This window comes from Cydia strobilella, chromosome 27, assembly GCF_947568885.1.
Source record: "Cydia strobilella chromosome 27, ilCydStro3.1, whole genome shotgun sequence".
NCBI classification, from domain to species: Eukaryota; Metazoa; Arthropoda; class Insecta; order Lepidoptera; family Tortricidae; genus Cydia; species Cydia strobilella.
The window spans coordinates 4,045,135-4,057,883 of record NC_086067.1 but is presented as its reverse complement, the minus strand read 5'-3'; the positions used below and the strand labels follow the sequence as shown (position 1 = coordinate 4,057,883).

At 37.9% G+C, this 12,749-nt stretch overlaps 1 protein-coding gene across 1 annotated transcript; it reads right to left on the bottom strand.

The window, feature by feature from the left end:
- Positions 1-3,281: 3,281 nt before the first annotated feature.
- Positions 3,282-12,586, bottom strand: LOC134753490 (uncharacterized). The gene is made up of 6 exons (XM_063689364.1): positions 12,411-12,586; positions 7,125-7,205; positions 6,600-6,698; positions 5,610-5,683; positions 4,342-4,524; positions 3,282-3,465 (listed from the first exon to the last, which is right to left on the bottom strand). Exons 1-6 carry the CDS (start codon positions 12,478-12,480, stop codon positions 3,325-3,327), a joined length of 648 nt encoding a protein of 215 aa, XP_063545434.1. The 5' UTR covers positions 12,481-12,586; the 3' UTR covers positions 3,282-3,324.
- Positions 12,587-12,749: the final 163 nt, after the last annotated feature.

Here is a 12,749-nt window from a genome sequence, read left to right as displayed (position 1 = left end):
GTTGTTCTAAAAGGTGTGCAGAAAATGATACGTGTCTGCACTAGAGCATTTTACGATCGAAGTACGGTTTTTTGAATTTTTTTACGATAAGCAATTGAAATTTGAATTTAAATGGATTTGTTATACAATTTCCATTCTGATATTTGACTCTCCATTCCATAAATAGAGACACTTTTGCCTAAATTGTTAACTGAAGGTAGGGTACCTAAAAATACTATAAAAAATTATACTTGGTCATGTTTTAAAAAAGACATGCATTTTACTTTCCTCGTATTCGAAATGAAAAGTAGAGTGTTTAACTCGGGTGAAAGGCATCATTTCAGCCTCGGACTATTGGCGCTCTCACTGCGTTCGAGCGCCAAAAATACCTCGGCAGAAATGACTGCCTTTCATCCCTTGGTTAACAATCTACTATTGCCTAGCTATTTTGTAGTGATGTATCTATAGTCTATAGATATTTGAGCCTCATCCTCTGCGTGACAGTGACGTGTCTATTAGAGGTAAGAGGATTAGAAAGGGACGGATGCAAGTCACAAGATGTAGCGATATAGAAAGTCGTATTGAACTTACAAATCGACATAAAGTTGATCTTTTTAGGGTTCCGTATCCAAAGGAAAAAAACTCCGCTGTACGTCTATCTGTCACCAGGCTGTATCTCATGAACCGTTATAGCTAGACAGTTTTTTATTTTTATTTTATTTTTAATTAACAGTTGAAATTAACACCGATGATGTATTTCCGTTGCCGCTATAACAACAAATACTAAAAACAGAATAAAATAAATATTTAAGTGGGGCTCCCATACAACAAACGTGATTTTATTGCCGTTTTTTGCGTAATGGTACGGAACCCTCCGTGCGCGAGTCCGACTCGCAATTGGCCAGTTTTTTTATATACTGTTCATTATTAAATATTCAGACGAATTGAATATTAAGCGCCTCTTGCACCATGCCACTAATCCGGGGTTAACCGGTTAAACAGTTAAGCCAGTATCAAATTGTACTGGTAACCATGGTAACTACAGATTTAACCGGTTAAACCCGGGTTAATGGTGCAAGTAGCCCTTAGTTGCAACCATCGTACTTATTTTGAAGATTTTACCGCTCTCGCTACCTCCTTTAACTTGTCCAACACAAAATTAAACATAACTAATAGGTCTAAAAGCTTCTTAGTCGCAACCATCGTACATTACTTCCTTGTTTTGTATGATCCCCATTCAATTTGTATGTATTAACAATTTATTAATAGCTGAGCTATTGAGGCTCGATTCCGGTCGTATTAGATATACAGTCAGCAGCAGATATTGCTAAACGGGCGACGTGTTCAAAATGATCTTGACGCGACTTTATTGTTAAGAGAATAAGAGCGCGTCAAGGTAATTTTGAACACCTCGCCCGCTTAGCAACTTCTGCTGCTGACTGTACACGGTGTAACATCAGGAAACTGAATATAGTTTGTCAAGGGACTGTCTCATTTCAAACGTAGACGAGATAATCATACTATCTTTGTCTTACACTAGTACTAGCACTAGCACCCAAAAAAAGGATGAGTATAGTTTTTTTGGTTCTTATTTACTACCAATTTGGTTTGACCGACTATAATTTTAACAGCGTATTCCTGACCATATTTGAAATTAAAAATGTCGTATAAACTTTTCTGTAATTCGCCTAGTTTCAGTTAATACCAATAAAAAAAACAAGTTTTTACTGTTACATTGTGAAATAGTTATTTGTGCAACAAGAGAGGAAAGTTGGTTTTTATTGCGAGTGTTTATTTTGAGTCCCGAGAAAGCGAAAGATTATATAATTGAAACACGAGCGAAGCGAGTGATTCTAAGTTAGAATCTTAAGCGTAGCGAGGGACTCAAAAACACGAGATGTAAAATAAATTTGCTCTCGTGTTGCACACATAATTTTTCACCTCAGTAGTGAGAACATATTAAACATATTAAAAGTAATAAAAGTATGAAGTGGCAGTTCATGGCCTTCACTAAATTAAAAAGCTACTTTGTTTCACTCCCTGGAGTGAGGAAAGTCGCACTTTCTTCACTCCCTGGAGTGAGGAAAGTCGCACTTTCCTCACTTCAGGGAGTGACGAAAGTAGGCTTGTTCGAGCTGCTGTGAAAACGCATTTTTGATGGCGATGTTGCCACTATGGGACGTAAAATATCCTTATTGATAGATGTCAAAAAGTGACAAGTAATACATACTTTGTAAAAACTAGGTTTTGTGAAAAAAAAAACCATTATAAGTGACAAGTTTACCAATAACATTTACTTTATAAGTGCAAAGAAAATAGAGCGAGAGAAATTTTGTATGCGTAAGGATCTTGACAACTCACAATTTTTGATACATATGAAAGGTAAATCAAACCATGTTAAAATTTAATAAAAAAACTTTTTTATTTCCATGTACAAAATTCTAAAGCTAAAATAACACCGTTCCCTACATTTTCCTACTGGACTTTATTTTCTAAAAGCTAATATATTTTGATCGCTAGTTAACTCTTAATCTATATATATAAATTAGGTACATAAATGTCATATTTAATAGAATTTTGCCATTAATTAACTTCGTCATTGAAAATGCCATGCAAGACTATCATGACAAGATCAAAGTTTTAACAAATTTTTCAATCAGAATCAGGATAGGATAGTGTATTTTATTAGGTAGTTAAATAAATGTAAACAATGTATTTTAAATTTTTGACATTTTTAGGGACTCGAGTTCGACATCAGTTAACCAACGAAATAGAAAACTGCCTGGATTTAACTATTTTATTTCATATTTTCATTTAATCGTGTGATGATCTACCCTAAAATGCGAATTAAGAGCAAATTTTACAAAACTAAATTACTATTGATTGTATTACTTTCCTATTAGCAATATAGCAAGATTATAGCAGCTTCGTTGCAGCAACCGGAACTCTATTTTCAACTCCTTCTGCATGTAATATTAGTTGTAAATTGTTGAGCAGTACACTTTTCGTCAGTCGCGACACACGTGACATCTAGTGTCGAATAGCAGTACTGATAGTTCCGCTACTTGACGCTAGATGTCGACTACGAAAATAATAGTCGATTTGGTAACAAAACTGATGTATGGAGTGAGCACTCTATGTCTACTTAATTCTCTTTGCTAATACTTATACCCTAGTAAAACTTCTGTTTTGATACAACCAGTTAAAATTAATTGACTTGAAGAATATAATTTCTTAATAAAATTTTATTGTGGATTGTTTACATTTTGTCAATTCTCATTTTCACTATGGTAGACTATTAAATCACTATTTTCCTTGGTAGAACTCCCTTCCTTTTACAAAACACTAATCTAAATCTACATTGGACAAGTCTTCTGTAATCTTCTTGACTTCTGCGTCGCTTCTCTTCTTTTCTTTAGCTTTCTGCGTCATCTTCTTGGCTTCTTCTTTCTTCTGCCCGTATAGTATTTTCAGTTCGTCCATCACCTGCAAGTTAATAATAGTAAAGTTATAAACAGAATACAACAACGCATTTCAATATAGGTAGGTACAGTCACCTTTTTAGGGTTCCGTACCCAAAGGGTAAAACGGGACCCTATTGTAGTATTCGGGATTAGGGATCTAAGTAAAACCACCGAGCTAGCTAGACCAAGACTGATTTATTTTTATTCTGAACCTACCGCACATTCCTCAGCTACCCACATGTATCAATATGATGATATACCTATGTATATACAGCACCTATTATTAAGACTCCGCTGTCCGTCCCGTCTGTCTGTCTGTTTTTCTGTCACCAGGCTGTATCTCATGAACCGTGATAACTAGACAATTGAAATTTTCACAGATGATGTATTTCTGTTGCCGCTATAACAACAAATACTAAATCCGGAATAAAAAATATATTTAAGTGGGGCTCCCATACAACAAACGTGATTTTTTGCTGTTTTTGGTGATACGGAACCCGTGCGCGAGTCCGACTCGCACTTGGCCAGTTTTTCTTTACATATCTACCTGTTGCAGTTATATTTTACTATGTCATCATAATTATCACGAATAAATGCGATGATTTTTGATTTATTCGGTTCTCTTATTAAGACACTTAGGGAGGGTTTTTTTGACCACGTAGGACCTTCGGCACAGGGCGGACACGCTATATATCAAAAATCACTTGCGTTTCTATGTGTGAACGGCACGTCTGTACACGCGTCATGCGTCATGGTGTGAGTAAGTTGCTTAAAAATAGTACTGAGCGGCCGGCAAACGGCCGTCAATCTGGTGTCGCGGGGCGAGGTCATTCGAGTCGGGGCGGGGCGGTGCGTGGCCTTTCTGTATGCCTTCGGTCTATGAGAAATCTTGTCTTACCTCCACTGGGATATGGTCTGGTCTGGGCTGGTGTATCTCGTACTCCCCCTTGCTGTTCTTCACCAGCTCCACCACGGAGTCCTCGAGGCTCGGCAGCTCGGTGGATGCTTGCAGCGGTCGTCCGGGACGCCGCATGGCTGATGCCCAGTTTTGGAGGTAGCTACCAGCTTCAGTTTGAAGGAGCTGAAAATCATTTAATCCATATCCATACTACCCATACTAATATTATAAATGCGAAAGTCTGTCTGTCTGTCTGTGTGTTACCTCTTCACGCTTAAACCGCTGAACCGATTTAGTTGAAATTTGGTATACAGATAGTTTGAGTCCCGGGGAAGGACATAGGATACTTTTTATCCCAGAGCTCACCCCTCAAGGGGGTAAAAAGGCGGGTGGAAATTTGTATGGGGAATCAATAACCGCTGAACCGATTTAGATGAAACTTGGTATGGGGATAATTTTAGCTGTGGGAAAGGATATAGAATTTTTATCCCCGAAATCATCCCTTAAGGGTGTAAAAAATGGGGTGGAAATGTATAGTGTGGACCAATTTGGGGGTGAAAAAAGGATGGATTAAAAAGTTGATTTGTTTAAGAATTACTAATTCCACGCAGACGAAGTCGCGGGCAAAAGCTTGTATAATATAATAATTCATTTATTTCAAGTGCAGCGTAGCAAATAGGGGAGTCCAGCCTGTCCCCTACCATCTTCATGACGATGTTGGTGCGGCGCACCAGGGATGCGGCCCTCTTACGGATAGTGGCATAGAAATAATCGACCCTGGCTTCGAGACCGAATGAATTAATGAATGGTAATTCATTTTGAATCGATTTACTCTGATTTTGTTTGATATTTTACAGTTAGTATTTTCTTTGTGTTGGTGTGGTGAAAAATTTTGCGTTTCACTCGGTGGCAAAATTTATAACCCTCGCGTGCCTTGAAACCCTCACAACGCTCAAGATTCCATTTTTCGACCCACTCGCTATGCTCGTGGTTCAATTTTGGAATCTTTCGCTTGCTCGGGTAGTATTATATGTGGTATTTTCTACAAAAAGGGACCTTATTGTCGATGGCGCTTACGATACACGATGATACACGATGCTCCCATAAAAATACAATGCCGCGCGACGCTGTGCGGCGTAAGCGCCATCGACAATAAGGTCCCTTTTCATAGAAAATGCCCCATATGATCTGTGCTCGGGTATCAATATCAGCACGAGAGGTTAAACAACAACTTTGCCCCCTTGTTAAACAAATAACTTGTACATTACCTTTTCCCTGTTTTTAGTGAGCTTGGGAGGCGTCGGTGCTTGCCGCTTCGCGTTGCTGCTGCCCGCGTTTCCAGCTGAAAAATATAATATAATAAGTACGTAAATTTTCTGTCGCTCTATTGATTATAAATAAAAAAAATAAAAATAAAATAAAACGTTTATTCAAAGATCTTACTTACAACTAAATACATATTTTCTTCTGCTAAACCACACAGTGGTTTGTTGGCAGACGAAAAGCCACAAAGTTGTTGGCGGTTGATAGAAATGGACCGTCGGCCCAGAAGGTCTTGAGTTCGAACCTCGACCTACGATCAACTCAACCACATCCAATATACTTTTAATTTAAATTTTTAGCATTTTTGTTTTCGTGTTTTGTGTCGTATTTATTTTCTTAGCCCGTTATAGTGACCCACTGCTGGGCAAAGGCCTCTCCCCTTGATCTCAACAACTCCCGTTGTTGTGCTTTTTCCGGCCAGTTACTATAATAAATGAAGGTGTCTAAGTCGTTCGGCCATCTCCGTCTGGGCCGGACAAGTCCGCGCTTCTTTTGCGGCATCCACTTGTGTCGTATTAATTAATTGTAATTTCATTAGCAGATAGGGACTCTTTTTAAATGGTATAAAAAATATTAAGTGGGAGTTAAAAGCCTGTAGGTAGGCGTTTTCTAAATTAAATATTGAAAACCTGATTCTCACAGATGCTGGTGTTTTTGGGTTTTTTCAACTCAAAATCACTATAGCATTATTCAATCCTGGTGATAAAGAAAATGTCCCAATTTTTTTTATGAAAATTGTACATTCCAGTATACTACGCCATCACGCAAGTACTAGTGAAAAAAAATTTCACACTAATGGAATGGACATTTTGGGATATCTTTTTTAATGGCAGGATGGAGAATGCTGTCGATTCTGAGTAGAATGAGCACAAGAATATCCAAATTTGAAAGAATCAGGTTTTAATTCAGAAAACGCCCAGGTACTTAGTACTTACTAAGCGGAGCAGTGTTGGTCTGCGGCCCCAACTCGAACATCACCTGCAAGTCAGCATGGTTGCCGAATGCGAAGCCGAACCCGACTCTCGAGTCCGTTCCTGGAACACGGCATAACCCATGAACCAAGATGGAAAACAACATGACAGCACAAACCACGGGTCGATAAACTTTGAAGCCAATAAAGCGAACACAATAAAAAGTTATTGCCAAAATAAATAAATAAATATTACAACATGGAAAATTATATATATATTTAAGTTAAATAAAGTTAATGATTTTTACGCTTGGAGGATATAACCAACGGAAACGCCTTGTCTGTAATTTGCTGTACAAAAAAATCTGCCAACTTTTGCGGGGGAGGGGAACGTCAAATGTATACGTAACGTCAAAATAGCCATGTCAGATAAACGTCAGTCCATACATTGTGTATGACCATTGGCCGACTATTTTCGACAGCTTTTACGCGACAGAAGCAATTAGCGGATATTACTAGTATAGGTGCAATAAAAGTAGATATTAGGTACCTTTCTTGATTGGTGGGATATTGGAGTATGCCACGGATAGCAGCGAGGGTAACTCCTCCGGGATGATCACGGAGCCATAACCTGAAAATATAGGTACAAGCATATATTTAGCCAGTGTTCTTTGATTGTTTTTGTACTGGAAAAAGGTAAGCATATGACCACAATCACACCCGATGGTAAGTGCCGACGCAGTCTAGGATGAAGCATGCTTACCCCCGACTCCCTACCTCATAAACTGTAATAGATGTCATATATTAAAGAAAAATTGACGAAGCCCTCCAGTGGTGAAGGCCGGATTCGAATCGGCGTCTTTGACTATCGCGGCTATCGCCATGAACCCCTAGGCAACCTCGCCACGGCGAAACCGGTCCCAATTTCTCGATTATATACCATCTTAGTAAGACTAGGCGTCTTTGACCAACTCTAAAGGCAAGCAGTGCGCGCTTGCACCTCCTATACGAATTCCTTACGGAATAGCGAGAGAATATTTAATAAAATAATTTGATTTGTTCCCAAAAGTTCTCCCTACCTGTCATTAAATGTTCCAACAAACAATTTTAGTACAGATTTAAGTTTATCTGCAATTCATGTGGTACAGCACCCCTCTCCTGTTAAAAACTAAACAAAATACCGAGATATGTTGTCGAGACCCTCGGTCCGTCGGGCCCGCGGGAGCTCAGAGGGCCCACCGCGAACCACGTTCAACGTGTTGCCTCCCTGTCACACTTACATACGAATTTACAAGTGCGACAAAGAGGCAACATGTCGAACGTGATTCGCGGTAGGCCCTCAGAGCTTTACGGATTTGGTCAAACGGCTGGTAGAGATCACTGGGGACAAAAGAGCTGGCAGCTTCCTCGCTCAACGAATAAGCGTTGCGATTCAGCGAGGAAATGCTGCCAGTATCTTTGGCACTATGCCCCAGGGACTCTCTTTTATTTAGGTATTAGTTTTAGTTTTGTATGTAATTTTAGGTTGTACTTTTTATTGTAAATTTAAAATATCTTGCGAGGCGATGATGGTGGCGAGGTGGCCTGAGGTTTATTGCGTTAGCCGCGATAGCTAAAGACGCGGGTTCGAATCCGGCCTTCACCACCGGCTTGGTCACTTTTTCATTAATATATGACATCTATTAGAGTTTATAATTTAAAATATCTTAATAGGGGATATTACTGCAATGTTCTGCCACCAGAGTGCAGGACTAGCCTTTTTAGTAAACCATAGAGTAACTTATACATACTGTGCCTTTAACAGGTTTTTGACAAGTTTCCAGAAATAATAAAATATGACATTGATGCATCAAGGCGGTTTGCTTACAGAGGACCTACCGGGAAACGCGAATCCGAAAATTCGCTATCTGCCTCTTTATCGTTTGAATGTGCAAGAGTGTCAGAGAAGTTAGATAAAGAAATTTTCTTGTTTCACGATAGATCCTCAGATTGTGGTAGTGGCGCCCTGGCGCCCCCTACGCATTTATTATCTATTAAAATATAATACCAGTTAAATAGGGAGAGGACCTCTGATGCTCGCGCGGGTTCGTACCTGGTGCAAAGGTTGGCCATCGCTATCCAACGTGGTAACGCGGCAAGTGTGATGGGCACCTTTGCACCCGGTACAGCTCGCGGAGGTCTTTTTGAATAAAATATTTTAGTTAGTTTTGTAGTTTATTGTTTAATTTAGATAAGTTTAAGTTATTTTTTATGATTGTATATATACCATTAACTGTACGTTTTTAAAATAAATAAATTTTAATACCAGTTAGGTACATAGTAAATCGCAATTTACACATCTTGGCGAGTGCTTGTATGTGCATTACACAACATGACCTGTTGCTGTTGGCTAACTTGTTGGAATCAAGGCAATACGAAAACTACATTCCAAGTTAAGGATGACTCACGTTAGACCGGGCCGTGTCCGGGCCGGAGCTTTCGGTGCTTACTTTTCTATGACATGACAGGTGATCACGTCATTCTTTCCATAGAAAACGAAGCGCCGGAAGCTCCGGCCCGGACACGGCCCGGTCTAACGTGAGTCATCCTTTAGTTTGCCTTAAATAACGATATTGCCAATATTTTTAAGGGTCTCCGGCAATCTCGGTTCTCCATACAAACGTAGTTCCGCTCTCATTTTAAAACGACTAGCTAGATTGCTCTGAAACTTTGTACTTACAATAGGATAGGGTATATCTGTCTGTAATTAGTTTATGTAGGTTCAGATACCATAGTTAAAAAAATACAGCGAATTTATGTTTTTCATACAAACTTATTTTTGCTCTATATCCCTTGAGATTCGTACTATCGGAGTTCCAGAATATAGTAGACGAAATATTATTTGCACCAATTAGTCATAAAATTAACTTTATCTTTACGAATATACCAAAGACTTATGTAACTCCGTATAAATAAGATACTGCAGTCTAAGGAAAAAACGTGCCTCGGAAATCAAGAAAATTTGATTCTCGCACAGATGGCGACCACCAATACCAACCTTTGGCCTATTCTCGGTTAGTTGGCTTTGGCGGATTCGTTTGTTATTTAACAATTTTAACACATATCAGTGAAATAACATGGGTCAAAAAAAATTATCCATGCACATATATTATATATTTTTTGTTATTTATATTTTTTATAAATTTTTTGTTATTTATATATGTTTTAATCGTAGATGGTAGTAAATTTACTGTCTACAAAACTTACTATAACAGTACCCCTCTATCCTATATTGAAGGGTACACGATCTTTGGTACACGGAAAGAACATGTCTAGTCACTTTAGTAACATTTTGAGTAAACGCGGTTTTAAAATTTGGAACCATGGCAGAATGTATGGTAATTCCGTGACCGTCTTTTATAACTAAAAAAAAGTTTACGTAATACCACTGTTTATATCTTGTATGTAAAAAAATAGTTGTGTTACATATATTATACAGTGGTAGCAAAAGACATAACATAAATAGTTTATTAGGATCATTTTGAGATGAAAATCTCATTTTCCGAAAAAAGTGACTAGACATGTTCTTTCCGTGTACCCTTCATATATTCTGTTTGGAATATATAGTTGGTCAAGCCAAATTGGCAGTAAATAAGAACCAAAAAAACTATACTCATCCTTTTCTTTTGGGTGCTAGTCAAGTGCTAGTACTAGTATAAGACAAAGATCGAATTTAAACTGTTGTGAGACATACTAACATTAAATCATTTTACGGTTTAGACTCACTTGTTTTAGTCACTCGCGCGACATGTTTCGAAAGACCTAGGCTCTCCGAAACATGTCGCGCGAGTGACTAAAACAAGTGAGTAAACCGTAAAATTATTTAAGACAAAGATAGTATAATTCTCTCTGTCTATGTTTGAAATGAGACAGTCCTTTGACAAACTATAGTTTATAACTATATGCAAGGTGCTTTATAAAGTCCGTTACGTAATGTTAATAATGAGTTGTGCAGGTCATGGGCATCACACTAGGCACATAAATACCTACTTGCCACTTGCGTGCACCCAGAGGCAGTCAAACTTTAGAAACCAACCTGTTATTAATTTGTTATTAATATTAATAACAATGAATAGCGCTCGTACCAATATTATCAGTTTCATTAATTAAATAAGTTTTATTTAAGGGTCGCATTTATAGGAATCGCAATAAGACTATCTTTCTCTATCAAAGAGTGTCAGGCCCTTGAGTGCGTCATGGGCATCACACTAGGCACAATACCTACTTGCCACTTTGCGTGCACCCAGAGGCAGTCAAACTTTAGAAACCAACCTGTTATTAATTTGTTATTCTTATGTTATTAATAACAATGAATAGCGCTCGTACCAATATTATCAGAGTATCATTAATTAAATAAGTTTTATTTAAGGGTCGCATTTATAGGAATCGCAATAAGACTATCTTTCTCTATCAAAGAGTGTCAGGCCCTTGAGTGCAGGTCATGGGCATCACACTAGGCACAATACCTACTTGCCACTTTGCGTGCACCCAGAGGCAGTCAAACTTTAGAAACTTGTTATTAATTTGTTATTCTTATGTTATTCATATTAATAACAACGAATAACGCTCGTACCAATATTCCAACTATCTAAGTAATTAAGGTGACTTACAGCAAAATAGTGATCTTTACCATATAAAGTTTTCAATTTTTTATTTGAACTTTGTTCTGTAAGTAAATTGGAACGAATTTAGTTTGTTTTACAACGCAGTGAAACAAAAGAAATGCTACTCTATTTGTTTCATCAAAAGGTTCAAATTAGATTGCAATGAATATGTACATTTAGACACGAGGTTCATATCCCTAACATTACTATCCTCGTTTTCTTGGCCCATCCCACCCTAAAGCCATTAGTTATAACGCAATTTAGTAGGAAAAGATCATGTTATGTTGAAAAAATATACCAATACGACTGACAAAGTGTTAGAAGATGAGGGTAACCCCGATTGAAAATAAAAAAAAATCAATCGGGGTTCCCCTCATCTGGCATAATATTGTTTGTCAGAAATACACTTCGTATAACACGTATCGCGAAAACTTTTAGTCGAATGATACTTTCGCATAAACATACTTGCCATAATAGTCATTTCGCATAATATTCATTTGGCTGAATTTTTTTTTTATACCACGTCGGTGGCAATCAAGCATACGGCCCGCCTGATGCTAAGCAGTTACCGTAGCCTATGGACGCCTGCAACTACGGAGATATTACACGCGCGTTGCCGACCCTTTAAAAACCTGTACACTCCTTTTTTGAAGAACCCCATACTGTAGCCCCTCGGGAAAACCTCGGCAGGGAGCTCATTCCACAGCCGAAGCGTTCGCGGGAGGAAATTCCTCTTAAACCGCACAGTACGCGACCATTTAGGTGCTAGGGTGTGAGGATGAACACCCTGCCGATGGCGAGCGGTGCGGTGATAGAAAGTGGGTTAGGTTAGGGTTTTCTGCCAAATAATATTATGCGAAAAGAAATGCTGCAAAGTAATAATTATGCGAAAAGTTTTGGTTGTACAGTTTGTGAACGATTTATAACTAAATTATTGTGAAGATTACGATGTAATTTATAATCAGTTCAATATAATTAAATATATTATTTTACTTATTTTAGATTCGTTACTGGTTATTAAAGTTTGTCTTCAAGACTGACATACATTTTACTCAAATATACAGTTTATTTGGAATGTGGTTTTTCCAAAACACTAGTTGGTTAAGTATGGCGCCTTATAAATCGATTACGAAACTAACGATTTACCCAAACCCGTAATCAAATCAATTATGATTATTACGCGAACGACTCACCCAATGAAAGTAGACACAAGAAAAACAACGATTTCACAACCATTTTAACTTTTAAAACCAAAGAACACATAAAAATCACACAACCAAGCTCATTTCTCACAAGATGTAAGTCATAAAAAAAATGAATAAAAAAACTAAACTGTCAATGCCAAGTTTTGCCGCCAAACTGAGCTCAGGAACATATGATATCCGGACTAAAACTTTCACTGTTGTTAAAAGATCATAAATTAATATTTAACTGAATCAATAATGAACCTAATCACATATCATTAAAGTATACATTCCTTCCATCTGAATCACTGCCGTGATTCATTTTCGACCGGCCGCGAACTCGTTCCT